This window comes from Amia ocellicauda, chromosome 3 (assembly GCF_036373705.1).
Source record: "Amia ocellicauda isolate fAmiCal2 chromosome 3, fAmiCal2.hap1, whole genome shotgun sequence".
In the NCBI taxonomy this organism is placed as follows: domain Eukaryota; kingdom Metazoa; phylum Chordata; class Actinopteri; order Amiiformes; family Amiidae; genus Amia; species Amia ocellicauda.
Genome location: NC_089852.1, coordinates 39,425,757 through 39,442,761, shown reverse-complemented (window position 1 = coordinate 39,442,761; position 17,005 = coordinate 39,425,757). Strand labels below are relative to the sequence as shown.

At 40.3% G+C, this 17,005-nt stretch overlaps 1 protein-coding gene across 2 annotated transcripts in view; it reads right to left on the bottom strand.

Moving 5' to 3' along the window:
- The window catches only part of tenm4 (teneurin transmembrane protein 4), a 193,336-nt gene that overhangs the window by 35,401 nt on the left and 140,930 nt on the right, over nt 1-17,005 (bottom strand). For both annotated transcript variants that reach the window (XM_066699386.1, XM_066699387.1), the window contains exons 17-23: nt 14,594-14,713; nt 12,215-12,476; nt 10,850-11,117; nt 10,554-10,697; nt 7,811-8,060; nt 4,264-4,496; nt 2,914-3,068 (exon numbers count right to left, since the gene is read on the bottom strand). In XM_066699386.1, coding sequence (XP_066555483.1) covers nt 2,914-3,068; nt 4,264-4,496; nt 7,811-8,060; nt 10,554-10,697; nt 10,850-11,117; nt 12,215-12,476; nt 14,594-14,713 — 1,432 coding nt within the window. The remainder of the gene's footprint in view (nt 1-2,913; nt 3,069-4,263; nt 4,497-7,810; nt 8,061-10,553; nt 10,698-10,849; nt 11,118-12,214; nt 12,477-14,593; nt 14,714-17,005) is intronic.

Below are 17,005 nucleotides of genomic sequence, written 5' to 3'. Positions count from 1 at the left end.
CGCATTTACTTTGGGAATGACAGGGGAATTTTCAATTTCTTAAAACCCATTTCTTGTCAACATTGCCAGTTAAATATTTCATGACCTCTAGACCAGAGCAGCTCAGGGGACCTGACTGTAGGGGCTTTCTTGCCATTGTAAATGATGAAAAGATATTTCCCCAGCTGCTGCCTTGTGTAAGACAAGGCTGGCAGCCAGAACAGGCACTGCTCCCTCTAAAAAGGTAACAGCTGTCATTTATGCCTGGCACACACAAAATGCAACCGCAATAACTCTGAAAGACAAAACAGCAATAACCGAATCAGCACATTCACATAAAATGTACATATATGTATAAGTTTATTAACTGGAAGACTAATATTCCAAATTATCCACATTTTGTATAATGGTCCCCTTCCAAAATAAAAAAAAATCGAGAATGATAAAGATTTTGCTTGCCCATCATGTCCTTATAACATCACAAATCTTTTAAAGGCAACTGTCTGAAGTTCAGTAGGGGGCATCACATATTTTATGCCAAAACATTTATTCATGAGAAGCTTCTTAATATTCTGAGTAACAGAATGAAAAGTGTGACATTGTTATACAACTGCTTGGTGGCAACGTAGTATAAATAATACTATATATGACTATGTCATTTTAATAACTTATTTTTATATTGATTATTTGCTTGTGTTGAAGGGGGATGATGGGCTTGAAACAATACAAAAACAAATCTGGTCGGATTGCTTTTTTTGAACTATTGACTGACTTAATTCAATTTTAAAATAACAATGTTATCCACAGAACTGCAATCTCACGGCAGAGCTAGCTTCTCTCCAGACATCCCAGATGACTGTCCCCTGGGTGCAATCACAACGCACACACACGGAGAGCCACAGAGCAAGGGCTGGTGATAGGCGGCGCAGAGTGACAGTCAATGGCCAATGAAACACTGATGAAATTTCAGGATCTGAATTCTAGCCAGTGGTCAAATAGGATCATAAAAGCACTTTTGAAAAGGAACATGGCTGCCTTTATATATATACACATTGTTCTTTAAGCACTAAAACTGATGGCTTTTCATTTCAATAGGGCAGAGGGAGACATTCAGTGTCCTGCAAGATGGGGTACATTGCAGTGCTTTCAGACATAAATATGCCATATTGTATTACATAATCTATGTACTGTAACAATCAGTCCTCAACTTCATAGAGGATATTTAATTAACACCTAATTGATTCTCTTGAATGACTTCAGAAGGTTACTTGCACAATTCTAAACAATGACCTGAACTACAACCATATCCCACACTAAAATGTGGGCCTAACACTTATTTGATCACTTTTAATAATTTTAAAGCAAATCATAATTAGCTTAATTTAAATGTAACCACTACTACCTTCATCATTATCCCCCCCAATACTGGGCACTCTACCCCTAACCCTAGCCTGGATCAAATTGTAACCCTACATTTTACAGTTAACTGCACTTAAATACCTAAATATTATACACAAATATTAAAAATATAGTGTTAGAATATTCCCCTATCTTAAGTGTAAAAACATTATATTATTCAGTTGATTACCTGTCCCTAATTAAAATGTGCCACTGAATTGTAGAAATGACACACTTGAATAAACAAACAAACAAACAAACAAATCCTAACAGAATACCACAACTCTGTGCATCAGGAGCAGCCAAGGTGTTTGCCTGAAAGTGTTTTTTTAATGTTTAAAATGGGGTAGGCAGAAGGAAGGGTGTTGCGTGGGGCACAATGTCCCTTAACTCTTGAGAGCACACCTCTTGATGGTATGGGGGTGTTGACACAAGTCGTTAACTAATCCTGAGTGTAATGTCCTTTACTGTTGCAAGATGTGTGCCACTGGTAGCAAATGCTTGTCGTATTTCCAGTCTCTCTCTCTCTCTCTCTCTCTCTCTCTCTCTTATAAACTACGGAACTGCAGTGACAGGGGTCCCGGGGGGGAAAGGGCTCGCAGTTAGTGAACACTCTGCGGAGGGGTGCGAGTGGGGAGGCGGGGGGGAGTGGGCAATGCAAGGCAGTGACAGCTGGAGGTTCTTCTCTTTACACTATTCTGCTGTAACTCTTTACAAAAATAAAGCTCTTCTCCCCTGGCAGCTGGGGCCCCTGCTGGACCTATTTGCCATGAGCCACAAATAACCTTGTAAAGTCCAGATGCTACAAACTGTATTGCACAGAAGGGGATGGGAACTGCTGATCAAAAAAGGACACATCTAAAATCTTAAAGAACACAAAAGGGGACCAGAGGGCAGGATGGCTTTAAAGAAGGAGCTATCACAGCGTGGCACTAACCTGCACTCTTTTACCGCAAATATTTTTATCTGTCCGTGAGTGAACGATTGAATACTTCATTATTTTTTAATTAGAATATTTAATGGAAAGAACACCTGGACTATAGGGAAAATGTGAGAACCCAATTTTGTTTGAAGAGGAAAACTGAAGATAGCTGCAGGACACAGTGAACTTCAAAGCAGTGTCATCTCCAAGACCCAGTTCCAGGAGATAAATCGAGACATTTTAAAGGCTGTAAACAATCTCTTCAGCAAAGGTGGAATGCCCTTGCCTAGGTCACAGACTGCCATTCTGTCTGGGTTTTCTGATGAAATCTGACCAGGGTAATAGCAAGATATTTGGGTACTGACATCTTCTGCCCTAGAGCTGTGGCCGAAGCTGGTCCACATCTCGATAAAGCATTATTACCACTGACACTGCAACATAAACAGCACTGGCAATTCACAGCTGCTGAGCTTGGAGGTGAACTGCACTGGTTGTCAGGGTGTAACAGCTATGAGTTACTAAGTTGAAGAAGAAAGTGCTTCGCGTTTCTTCCCTGACTTGAACAGTTAGGTTAGAATTCACACCTATTAATAGACAGCCACGTAAAGAAGTACCTGAGAGATATCCATGACAGAATCACAGCTCAGCGGCCGGGCAGATGTCAAGTCGTTGGAGCCCAGGAGTGTGGAGATGATTCCATTCTGGTCAATCCTGCGGATCATGGTGCCATCCACGAAGTAGATCAGGCCAAACTTGTCAACGGTGATGCCTGATTAGAAAGACGGAAGGAGTTAGAGAGAAGAGAGATACAACTGTTTGTTTCCACCATTTACTTCTTTTCACTCAGCCATGGCCACCCAACAATAACAGCAGACTGAGAAACTTTAATCTTTTTCCCAGACTGTCACAAGGTGCCAAGATCTCACTGAGGCTAATAAACAGCAAGAACCTTTGACCAAATACACCATAAAAAACAACAACAGAGGACCCTAAAAGAGATGGACTATCTTTAAAACAACAACAGCATTGTAGGCACAGTGTCTTATATTGGGTAAACATTTTACCAAAACTGCATGTTTACATTTTATTTGTGTTTTTAATAAAATTGCAAAAGCCCAATAACAAAGTCACTTTGTCATTACTGATTCAAGACGTACAATCAGCACAGTAAATTGTTATACCATATAATTATTATTATTATTACATGTTTAGGCCACATATACTGAAAATTGTGACAAATATGTTGTCCAGTCTCTTGTTACAGAACATAAAACACAGTATGTGTTCCTTTCTGAGCTTTGAGAGCCCAAGTCTCAGAAAGGGACACAAATACAGCAGAGAGAAAATATCATTAGCAGTGAGAGAATTGAACTGCATTGATCCGGCCTCCTGAAACTCTCCTCCTAATACTATCACAGTCTGCTTGATGAGATAACACTTCTCAAGCCCAAACAAAGGACTTGTGAGACTGGACAGTTACTATTTATTTAAAGTCTAATTACAGCATTTTCACTTAAAGCCAAAGACTATTTTGATTACCTATATACTGCTGTAATACATTCATTTATGTTTTATACATTTTCTGGCAATGCAGAGTTGCCTGCTTTTCTATCCTGCAAGTGCTTGATTACGTCTTTATAGTCCATTATTTTTCTACTTATTTATTCAACACAGGTCAAAAAATTGGCCTTGTTTAAAATCCATCCCAAGATTATTCTCAAATAACTGTTCAAGTCCCACAAGACTGTAAACTGGAGCAGCAAATGAGTTTCAGTGTCTCTGTGGAAATATTCTGCTCAAATTTCCTCGAACAAAAAGACAATAGTAACATAGCAAACTTGAGAGCTTGCAATTCCAGTTTCTATGTCCAACAAGTTGATATTACCTCAGGTTTCCCATGAGAGTAAAGTCAGCAGATTATTTTAAACATGATGTACATATGCGGTGTCCTGAGTAAGTCTTACCTCTGGGGTTGGTGAGGGTGGCCTCTACTGCTTTCCCCCCATCGCCACAGCGGGTCTCATCGAAAGGAAGACACTGGTCTCCTGTGCCGGCGATCAGCTCCAGGTTCTTGGCCACGTCCTTAACCACACTCAGAGACTTCACTTTAAACACCTTCCTGCTGTTGGTATCGGAGAGGTACACAGCACCAGAGACGGGGCTGCTTGCCAGGTAATACTTGTGCGCTGGGCTGTTGCTGGAGGACAACAACAATGTGGGTTTGATAGTGATGTCAGACAGGACTTGCAGTCACTCACACTAAGGTCAGTAAGTCAGTGTGTATTGTTGTGTTGGCCGAATTATCTTAGCGAATGCCATGTCTACCACTGAGGTGATGGATGAGATTTGGTGAAGAGATTTGGAAAAGAAAATGTGGAAAATGCGGGAAAACTCAAGAACAATAAGGAGAGGAATGAAAATGCTTATTTTGAAATGTAGTAAGACTATGGCGAAAACTCACTTTGCTTTAGCATTCCTGAATTCCACTGCCCCTAATATTAGCATATATAAACACCCCTTTGGGATTCTACAAGGGCAACACCCAGCAAATACATGTAATCCACAAAATTCACATTGAAGCGACATCATGTAAAAACTGCTGCATAAATTACATGGTGTCTCTGAAAGCGGTAATAAAATGAAATTCCCAAGGAGCCTACATTTCTAAAGTCAGATACCTAAATAGCTCTGGGTTCATGCTGGTAGCTGTGGTAAGCCCACCAGGGATCTCTGTACACAGATAATGTGAACAGTTATGCTCACAATGTGAATATAGAAGCATCAGCTACTTCTTCAATAGAATGCCGATGGCTACAAACAACCTGATCCAAACAGAACAATGCTGTCAACCAAACTGGACACATTATGACATCTTATTACCTCGATTTCCATAAGAGAACATAATAATAAAGGTGGTCAAATGTCAACCTGTATTGCTCTGACAGAATGTAATAAGCCACCTGCTGATGTATCTAACATTATGTTGCTCACAGTATACCCTTATATATATTTAATTAAAACAAATCTCTAAATAACTTATATGATCAAGGCAGCATAAAGTAATCATACCTATGGGTACAGTTTGGTCTACCACTGGCCTTAATTGTAGCTATGGGTGGAAACTGAATAAATCAGTGCCAGCATCAGAAATAAGTTCTACATGATTTCAAAGGCTGGTACTTTAGGAGCTAGTTAAATACATTCAACTTTTAAGTGCACAATTTATTCTCATTGTGACAAATAGAAAACACAGGAGGGAGGGATCTGTGAATTGCTGAAGTGCTGGTAAACAGTAACCATACCCTGCAATGGCTACAGCTAGCAGTCTACTTCGCTCCATGGTAAACTTCAAGGAGAATGAAGCTAGTGTTTTTAAAGTTTAATGTTTTCAAATACATTGGAGGAATCCCCAAAATGTAAGAAAACTGAACCATCAGCTCTGACAACTTTCAAACGCATAGCCCAGGAAGCAAAACTACTTCCAAGTCATGTTGAGTGGTATTATGGTGTAGTGGCACTTTTAAGACGACTTCAATCATTCGGGCTGGAGATATCACTTCAGTGCATTTCTGCCAAATGTGATTATCATTATCGAACTACTTGGCAGGGATAAATCACAATTCAAACTCTATAAAAACTTTGGATTTCTGTACAGCTGTCAAGTTTTGTCCTGCAGGCCCCTGCCGTGTCAAATCTTATAATCCACCACAAGTCGAAAAGATAACGGACCAGTATGCCTAGTGCACTTCGTTTTTATGTTTTATTGTATCATTTTGAATGACAAGTGACCTTCTGCTGGTTCTAGAGACAAGACACTCTGGAAGACCTTAGGCAAGGGAGACAAAAAAAATGTTAAAGGCGAATAATTTCTCCAAATGTCTCCCTATTTATGCCTGAAAACAATATTGCGATGGCTGCCCACCATACTCCAAAGTTTAACCTCCTGTCCACATAGTATTGACTTACAAACGACAGCCTTTATTACGTGTCAGGATGGATTTTAGTTCTCGCAGGTGGCTTTAGCTGTCATGATGGAACCATCCCCCTCAAATCACATCAGGAGTGAGTGTCTGCTTGCAACAAAGAAGGCAGCTCTGTTTGAATTTGATGATCTAACTGATGCAATTTTGCTGTGAGGGGATTTCACTACACATGGGAATGCGCCAGACATAACAGGAAAAAGGTGAGTAAAGTGGAAGTCTGAGTTTTCTGCACACATTTTCTCCGGTTTTGAAATCCAGTTTATTCTAGTGCTGAAATTATTCAATGCCAAATGTATACGATTTCTCCCAGGTATGTAGAAAACTGACCCCCTCCCCCTCCTACTGACTGTGCACTAAAATGGCATTCTGTTGCACTAAAGAAACACTTTGACCTTCAGCAATAGATATGAACTCAATCTTTATTCTTCCACTGACAACATATGGCTTCTGGTAGATGATTTAATTTAGCCACATGCCAGCAAAGGCAATGAAGTGGGCTTGCTGCTAGAGGAAAGACACACCATATTGAGAGGGAATGCTATACGCCAGCTCCGAGCTTCCTGTATGTTTTATATTAAACCAAAATTAACTTAATGGGATACAAATGAAAACCCTTCAACAAGCTTACAGGCACATTTATAATTCAAAGGGAGTCACGTTATGTTAATGGAATAAGAGCTGCATCTGTTAGCAGTATCCCAATTCTTCACATTTCCTTCCATTTGCCAGAACTTTCTCTGGTGATAAACAAGTTAATTACTGTCTAAATTTGACTTCTCTTCATGGGACTTACTGCCATATAAATAAGAAACATTACTTCCAGATGACATCTAGAAATTGGATTGTAAACTATTGCAGAATGCTTTCTCCAGTATTCTACAGGAGACGGATACATGTAATGGTCATTTTTTTAATGCTACAGAACAGCATATTACTCAGTTGAGATTACCCATTTCATTACCCATCACAAACATCCTTACAAGCAATAGATGTAAACTTTATGTACTGCAAGCCTGAGCTTATAAAAGCATTTTTTTTCTCCCCAATGTGTGGTTTACTCATTGCCTTACTTATTGCCTTACCTATGTCTGAAATCTTTATTTCTGACACAATAGCCATGAAGCAGCAGAAAAAGGAAAGGAAGAAAGAAAGATAGAAAATGTTAGTTGTTAGCAAAGTGATAGCAATTAATAATGACATCATGATGAAGCATCAGTAGGTTAATGTACTGCCTTCAATTTTAGTTTCTTAACTAAAGCTAACTGGAACCCCAGGCCAACCCAAACCCTGACCCTAGTCCACAACCTAAACTAAATCAAAATCATATTCACAAACATCCTAGATGTACCTGGAAAACCATTTACTCCTCATAAATGTGGAAAGAGTGAGAATTCTGCAGTCATATGACATCCTCTACTCTGATTCACTGCAAGGTCACTTAATTTCACAATTCAATGAACCCCTCCACTAACCTACAGTCCACTTCACCAGCTAAACCCTGCCATCAGCAGACTCTTATTCTTATTACCTCAGCTCCAAAACGCTGGTGACATTTCCCGTGGAGAAGATCCTGCGGACATAATTGAAATCGCCTACATAGAGACTCCCATCAGTGCCACAGGCCAGGGCGACAGGTGCCAAGAGCTTGTTGCCATCAGCAAGTCCATTGCAGCTTGGGCAGGAGATACTGCGCCTCCTCCCATTACCCATCACACTACCGATGACAGGGGGTTGCTGTGAGATGAACAGGTTCTCCCCATTGCCCTTGTGCAAGATACCTGTGGAGACAGAGGAGATGTTATCTGACTTTCAGCAATCCAGCAGCACTGAAGCATTCATAAAGCAAAAATAATGAAGTCTCAGCTTAGACAAATACAGAGTTAAGCGACTATGGAGAAAAAAAATATACGATCCAACAGTTTTTCTTCATTTCAATGCCTGCCTCCATCCATTTCCAGTAATTTTTTGTCTGATTCAAAACAAACAAACAAACAAAAAAAGAACTGCAGAGTGTTTGAACAATCACTGGAGATGACCATGGCAGACTTTTTTTAATTGTGCATTTTATGTTGTGGATTGATGGCAGGATTTCAAACTGAACCACATGACATGCTTTTTTCAGACTGGAAGTGAACTCTGAATCCTGAGGTTACATGACAATGAGAGAACTACCTCAGCGTCTTCTGATTCAAGGTAAATAAGAGGCGTCAGGAGAAGTGATAAAGCAACAATGGACCCTGCCCTTACTGACAAATTTCACAGTGACAGAATGCACAGCTACCTTCCTGGGCACTTTCATGTAACTGGCTCATTTACTTTGATGAAGCATTCCTGACAACTACTGGCCAAAGATTTCTACTTGACAAGAGCTCAGAGAGCTTTCTCTTTGACTGGTTACTGGGCCATTCAAAAGGCAATTCACCGGCAATAAGAAAATTGACCCTTCTCCCCGTCAGGAACAATGGCAATAAAATAAGGCTTCCCAATAGAAATAACAGCCATTTACAGCAAGGTAATGACAAAGTGCTGTCAGGAGCCAGTTTTGAAGCTGTAATTGGGGAGGGGGTAGCTAGATGGCATGTCAAAAGTTGTTGAGTTGATTGCTACTCGGACAACTTGGATATCCTTTGAGAACAGGACTTTCTATTTCAGCAATGTGTAGTAAATGTAAAAATATGACAATTTTATCAAACAATGACAGTTTCAGGTTAATTCAATGCCCCTACTACTACTACTATTACTACTACTACTACTTCTACTCATAACATTGCCAAGACTTCTTAGATTTACTATGACAAATACTACAGCTACAACTAATAATATACACTCACCTAAAGGATTATTAGGAACACCATACTAATACTGTGTTTGACCCCCTTTCGCCTTCAGAACTGCCTTAATTCTACGTGGCATTGATTCAACAAGGTGCTGAAAGCATTCTTTAGAAATGTTGGCCCATATTGATAGGATAGCATCTTGCAGTTGATGGAGATTTGTGGGATGCACATCCAGGGCACGAAGCTCCCGTTCCACCACATCCCAAAGATGCTCTATTGGGTTGAGATCTGGTGAGTGTGGGGGCCAGTTTAGTACAGTGAACTCATTGTCATGTTCAAGAAACCAATTTGAAATGATTCGACCTTTGTGACATGGTGCATTATCCTGCTGGAAGTAGCCATCAGAGGATGGGTACATGGTGGTCATAAAGGGATGGACATGGTCAGAAACAATGCTCAGGTAGGCCGTGGCATTTAAACGATGCCCAATTGGCACTAAGGGGCCTAAAGTGTGCCAAGAAAACATCACCCACACCATTACACCACCACCACCAGCCTGCACAGTGGTAACAAGGCATAATGGATCCATGTTCTCATTCTGTTTACGCCAAATTCTGACTCTACCATCTGAATGTCTCAACAGAAATCGAGACTCATCAGACCAGGCAACAGTTTTCCAGTCTTCAACTGTCCAATGTTGGTGAGCTTGTGCAAATTGTAGCCTCTTTTTCCTATTTGTAGTGGAGATGAGTGGTACCCGGTGGGGTCTTCTGCTGTTGTAGCCCATCCGCCTCAAAGTTGTACGTGTTGTGGCTTCACAAATGCTTTGCTGCATACCTCGGTTGTAACGAGTGGTTATTTCAGTCAAAGTTGCTCTTCTATCAGCTTGAATCAGTCGGCCCATTCTCCTCTGACCTCTAGCATCAACAAGGCATTTTCGCCCCCACAGGACTGCCGCATACTGGATGTTTTTTCCCTTTTCACACCATTCTTTGTAAACCCTAGAAATGGTTGTGCGTGAAAATCCCAGTAACTGAGCAGATTGTGAAATACTCAGACCGGCCCATCTGGCACCAACAACCATGCCACGCTCAAAATTGCTTAAATCACCTTTCTTTCCCATTCAGACATTCAGTTTGGAGTTCAGGAGATTGTCTTGACCAGGACCACACCCCTAAATGCATTGAAGCAACTGCCATGTGATTGGTTGGTTAGATAATTGCATTAATGAGAAATTGAACAGGTGTTCCTAATAATCCTTTAGGTGAGTGTATAATACATCAATTAAAAAATGGCCAAGAGATTTGGTTAAGTGAAATCATTTACGGTCAGTCAAAGTGATACAAACAAAAAACAACAACAACCTTGCTCCAATGGAATACTACTACTAATAAAAATGTGTATTTAGTTTAGAAAAAAACAACATATTAGTCTCCAGGCTGCAACAGAGAAGGCTCAATGAATAGCTTGTGTATAACTGTTCAGTTAACTCACCACTTTGTATATTGAGAGCGTGGTGTTTGTCGAGAGCCCAACCACCAAGGTTAGAGGCACTTGTTTCATAACCCTGCAGCACAGCCGTTCTCTTCTCCCACAGTATAAGGTCAGGGCACGATTCATATTCATAACCAACAGAAACTGGGGAAAGAAAGAAATCCAATAGCCTATTAACACTCTTCAAATAGCAACAGCAGCATGTGGCATAGAGACTAAAGAATGGTTGGCAAAACACTTAAGCCACACACGTACACACACACACACACACACACGTTTTAAAGCTCAGTACACACCAAACGCCTCATACAGCCCGTAGACTTTCTGGCTGTAGACATCGGTTTTGTCCCAGATATAGTAGTAGGTGAGGTCAGGGGCGGCCGGGAACCACTTCCTGAAGAGTCTTCCCTCCACAGCCACCATCAGGTGCACCTTCATGAGGTTGAATGGGATGGTGGCATGAGTCAGAGTCACACGCAGCACTGACTTGTACCCCGGGGTGCGGCTGCTCAGGTAGCTCATCTTCATCTTGGTTCCTGGGATGTTGATCTCTTCTTGCAGTGCCTGAGAAGGGAGGACCATGCGTTCGTTTAGAAAAGCTGAAAGTCTTTTTTTAACCTGTGGAAGGCAGAACCCCCATGTGGTAACTGAAGCCATCTTGTTCTCCTCTGAGGGCTTTCTTTTGTACTTCAACCACACCACGCCAACCTAAAGAGAAGAGTCAGCACTTGGCCACTACTGAAGGCTTGCCCTCATTTATAAAACAAACAAAAGACCCTTACTTTTCTTATTTGTTCTTTGCTTAACTAGTCTAACTGTCATCCCTACTGCTCAAAAGTGGGTCCCGACTTGCTGACTGCTTCATTCCACTGATTAAACCTCATCGGGACATGTTGCCATGGTACTGATCTGTCGCAGGAGAGGCTCAGCCCAGCGTCTGACTGTCGGGTTTCATAGACAGATTGGGCAATGCAGGTGGCCAGTGAACAATTGTTTAATCTGTTTGTCTGTCAGACATTGGGAAATTAAGTTATTAATAATCTCATTCAATGCACACAGCGTACACTAGGTCATTAATCATGTGAAATGAAAAAAACAACAACTAAACATTATTATACCGGCACAGGCATACAGAGCACCGCAATTACCCTCATGAAGAGAAAGCTGCATCCTTTAAACTTTGACTCTCAACATGCCTGTCTGAACCCAAGCAGTGCAAGCTGTTTCTTTGTTCTGAGAAATGGTATCATGTGTCCAAGAGAAAGAACCTGAACGCATAATGTACGCTGTTGTCTCCATGTGAGTTCTATTTTATTTTATTTTTGCTGTGAGTAAATCTGTCAACAATACTCATAAAACAATAAAGTAGGCTTGATACTAATGATGGTGCACACAATTTATACCTCAGCTCACAGCACTGTAGTTTTTTTTTTTTTTTTACTGAACCAAAGACAAGGTAAAAGGATAATAGCTTTGACTACAGGGGGTGACTATCATATTAACAGACAGTAAGAGCATGACTACAGGCAGTGAAGAATAACAGGCAATGATATTGACATTCTCACAGCCAATATGGGTATCTTTGGGGATTGCTCCTTTTAGTGGGACCACTAGATAAGCAACAGAAAGCAACACCTGAACACTGAAACATTAACCATTACCTGGATCTCGGGGACAATGGCTCCTCTCTCAGAGCAGGACCCGCCAAAGGCAGTCAGGGGGGCCGGGGAGACAATGGGGTTGGGCCGGGCGAAGCTGCTGAGGTCACAGCTGGGGATTTCGTTCTCCTCGTGCCGCATGATAATAGTGTCCATGACAAAGAAGCGTCCCCATGGCAACCACAGCGTGTGCTCCTGGGTGATGAATGGAGCGCGCTCAAAACGCAGGGTGATGGCGATCCCTCCGTTAGTGACCAAATCAAAACTAGGATAAAGTGGGCGATAAAAAAATGACAGCCTGTTAGAAATCCATCTTTACCACTGAATTAAGAATGATAGACTGCTCTCGCATCCTAATTAACCCCAGTTACACAGTGGCACCTAATTTAAGTTTGTCAGAGTATGCAGGTGTAATTAATTTTGAAACCATGCATATTAATGTATGAGGAACAACCAATGTATGAAGAACAGCTGAAGAACATGGCTTTAATATATAACTATATAACTGACACAGTTGTGAGGGTTCCTTTCTACTGAAAAGCCATAAAAGAACATTAAACGTGCTTTATCTACCTACACAATATCAACAATTGACTTGCTTTTGAAGTCATATGTGACAAATGAGAGTGAAAATGTCTACAAGAAATAAAGCCTCCAATCTCTTCACTGATTTCCAAGACAGCCTGCACACTTTTGCAGCCACCATTAGTTTGAAAGGTCTGTAATGTAATTACACTCCTCTGCAAAGAGAAACTGCTTGAGAAAAATTCAGCCCCCTCACTCCTAAGGCTGATCTCCACAGACACGTTTTATTGTGATTCATTTACCTGCATTGCCTCAAATGCTTTAATAACTAAAGACCCACACCTGCTTCCATGCAACAGTGGTTTTTAACAAGCAATTAGCATTTGGATATCAGCAGTACCCTGGAGATTAGGTTGCCCCCAGCCTGGGACAGCACACATGGACCTTGCAGCACAAAATTAAAGGTAAATCAGTAGAAAATTTAGGCAATTTCAATCCATGATGCTAATTTGGGAAAAATCCCTTTGCATCCATATATAAAGCCATCCACCATATTGAGCAATGTTCCCTGACTTGCTGGGCTGAAACACAAGCCCATTCCACCCTTCACATTTAATCCTTGCTGCTGAGCTGCTGGGCTGCGGTGGAGGAGGTAGATGCGATGCAATGCAATGTCCTTGTGCTACCGTGAAGCTCAAATGACCATGTAAGATCACCAGATGTTCTTCTGCCCCGCTGGTCTGCCCAGTCAGAGCAAATTAAAACACAGCTGGTGGGTTCAGAGAGGCTGGTTCAACAATCAATAAACATTCACAGGTAGCTATCAATCAAAAATGGCTTTGTGCAGGTAAACAAATATTCACATACTATATATATATATATATATATATATATATATATATATATATATATATATATATATATATATATATATCACCATCAGTCTATTTTAATTCCCTGCTGGACGAAGGCCTCCCCGAGATGTTTTCTTTTCCATGTCATGCCCATCAAGTTTATGATTTAATCTTCCCATAATGTTTGTGATTGTCTTCTAGGTTTTTTTCTTCTTGGTATCCATTCAATAGCTTCCTTTATCCATCTTTGATCTGTTCTTCTTGCAATGTGTCTGGCCAATTGCCATTTTCACTTTAGAATAGCTTAGAATGAGGTATACATTTTACACATGACATTTGACCTGCAGCCTCAACAAGGCCACATGCTTGCATCATTCTCCATTGTTAAAAATAAATGGAAACATTACATCCCCATCTTTGCACTGCTTGGAGGACAACTCAACAAGAAGAAGTGTTTGTGGTGTACCAAGCTGCCGAGGGTCGCCCCTGCACAATTTACAGAAACTCTTTTGTTCCTGCTAAAAGTTTTCAGATGGCAAGAAGGCAATTTTGAAAGCTCAGCCCCTTAGACAATAAAAAACACATCATAAAAACAATATGAGAAAGCTTTCCCATTTCTAAGTGGATGAACAGGTGCATTTCTGATTTCACGGTGTGCTGAGCCTGTTTACAGTGATTGCAGGGGGAGTTGCAGGAGACTAGGCATGTTTACAGGGGGAATTGGGAAATGGAGCTGTGTTTACAGATACAGTCAGAGAGAGAGAGAGAGAGAGAACGAGAGAGAAAGCCAGCTGCAGTGAGGTACTGTTGGGAGATGGGCTGTACCGATATAGAAAACTGGGATAGTGGGACTTTGTGATCGTTCAAGGAGGGGAACAGAGACAAGTAGCTTCTTTGCATTCAGAGGGGAAGTAGAGAATTAAAAACAGCCAAGTTGTACGGAGGGGATGTGGTTGGAAAGCATGTCACATGATTAGGTGGAGGGACATCTTTGTTTTCCTACCTGCCATCCTGCCGGCTGATGGTGTATCCGTACGCTGGGCTGTGTATGAAGCTGATGTTGACACCGACCAGCGGAGTACCGTCAGAAGTCACCACCTGGCCTCGAATCACACAGGCATGGCTGCAAAACACAAACCCACTCACATGAAGGATGGAGAAGAACATTCAGGCCAAAGAATGTTTAGAAATGTAAGATTTCATGGTTGTCAGTAACACTTTGAAAAAACACAATTTTTATTTATTTTTTCCATTATTTAATTTTTAGGCGGAATAAATATTGAGGTAATCAGCATCAGCAGGGGCTTTCAAATTAAAACCACAAATTTGCATATTTTCTTAAACAAACTTAATGGAAAAGTTGGCAGCTAGCCTCCATTCTAGTTATATATTTTGTGTGACTGCCTTTGTCCTTTAAATGAATAAACATGTTTTAATATCAATGCAACACACATACTTAAACACATTGTTAACACTCCAAATGCTTAATAGAATAAAGAACATTGTTAATTTGAAAAGACATACAAAATCAAAACGATTAATTATTAAAAAAAGGAAAATATTGTCTGCATCATACCATGAAATAAAATGATACAATAATCTGTTACACTCCTCAAAATTAAGTCTACAATGTTCTGAGCCACCTAAACAACAGTGTGTTGTTTCTGACTAGAGGTGAATACAGGAATTATGGTGAAATAAACCAAAACGTGTTCTTAATCTATTATTCACAAAAAGGTGTAATAAATGGAACCACAATAATAAAGAAATCTTCATATTGGCATTAATGCTGAACAGGTTTTTTGTTTGTGTAGCTGGAAGTGTGGAGTCATTGTCTTTGCTCAATTAGATCTGTACATATTCTCACCCTTTAGGTGTGAAATATTTGCCACATCCAGGGAAACAATTAACACTACTTTGTAAGCTGCTGCCCTCTGTAGTGTCAACTTGTCCTTACTTGAGGCAAGATCATTTACCCACAATATTCGAGTCCCCAGGAACCAAACTTATTGCTAATTTAGTCAGCCTTTTTCCTTCAGGAGACCTTGGCTAAATGCAATTACTTTGCAAACAAGTAAAGTGGTAGTGCTAAGACCCTTTGCTCTGACACAAGGCGCTCTCAGTATATTTACATAAAATTATTTCTAGAGCAAACATAGCATTTCCTCTTTTATTCATCTCATCAGTTTATATTCACATTTAAATGGTATGAAAATGTAAATGTGCCCATTCTGGGAGGTTATTTTTGGCTAAATGAAAAACCATTAATACATAGCAGAGAAAAAACAAATATAGGCCTTTTAAGTTAAGCATGGCTATTTTTCAATGCACTGCATTTTATGCACCACGAAACATACATTTCAAATTCATCTACTCTGCACATACCTCAGTCACAATCTTGGCACATATACCTTTTAATCTAGGTCTGTTGACAAGCAGGTCAATTCTTACGGCATCGCACCTTTATTTGTGGTGGGTGTCTCACGGCATGCTCTGTACTGACTGGCCAACATGCCCTAATTTTTTGTTCAGACAAGCACAGTCCTTCTTCCAAGTTGACATTGTTTTCTTTTTTTATGCCGCAGAACAACAAGGAGGTTTTTGTAATTTGGAATGCTTATCTCTGTTGACAAATCAGGCCATATTTGCCGCAAGTCAGGCAGAAACATTGCTTGTGTCGATAAACAATAATAATCAGTGACAGACTGGCAGTGTCCCAGGACAGGCCCAGTTGTGGTGTCATAACTAGACCATTATAGAAATGAAAACACAAATAATCAACTATTAACACTATAAAGCATAACCCATGACAAACTAACCACGTAAACAAAAATTCTTAAAGGAATGTAAAATTTTACATTTTTAGGACAACTACCAAAACTGTTGGAAAACTCATTTGCATATCTAGTCCACACAGTTTTGTAACAGCCATAAAGATTATAAGGTAGACATACTCCAAAGAATGATATGATCCATGTGATTCAAGTAGAAAATGTATTAAATCTGAATGCTCAATACATTGGAGTGAAATCCTGAATAAGATCCTGCGCAAGATTTCCTTGCTTAAACTGTAAACTACTCAAAGACTTAAACAACTATTAGTTAATTTTATAATCGTTCACAAACACACTTGTACTGATCGTATTCGTATTCCGAGTCAGTTCACACGTGACGCAATCTGTTGCTAGAACCAAAAATACCTTGTAAGTGACAAATGATAGTGTGGACGTGTTAGTTATAGTGGCAAATAGTGACTATTACAGTGTGCTATGATTTCTTGTGGGGGCGATTTTTCATCTTGTTCTCGCCCTTCTCATTTTAGGGTGGCAATCTTCCAATGTTCGTGCCCATGTATTTTCAAAGCAGATATGCATGCATGATATTAACTGCAACTACCTCTTCTTTACCTAAATTA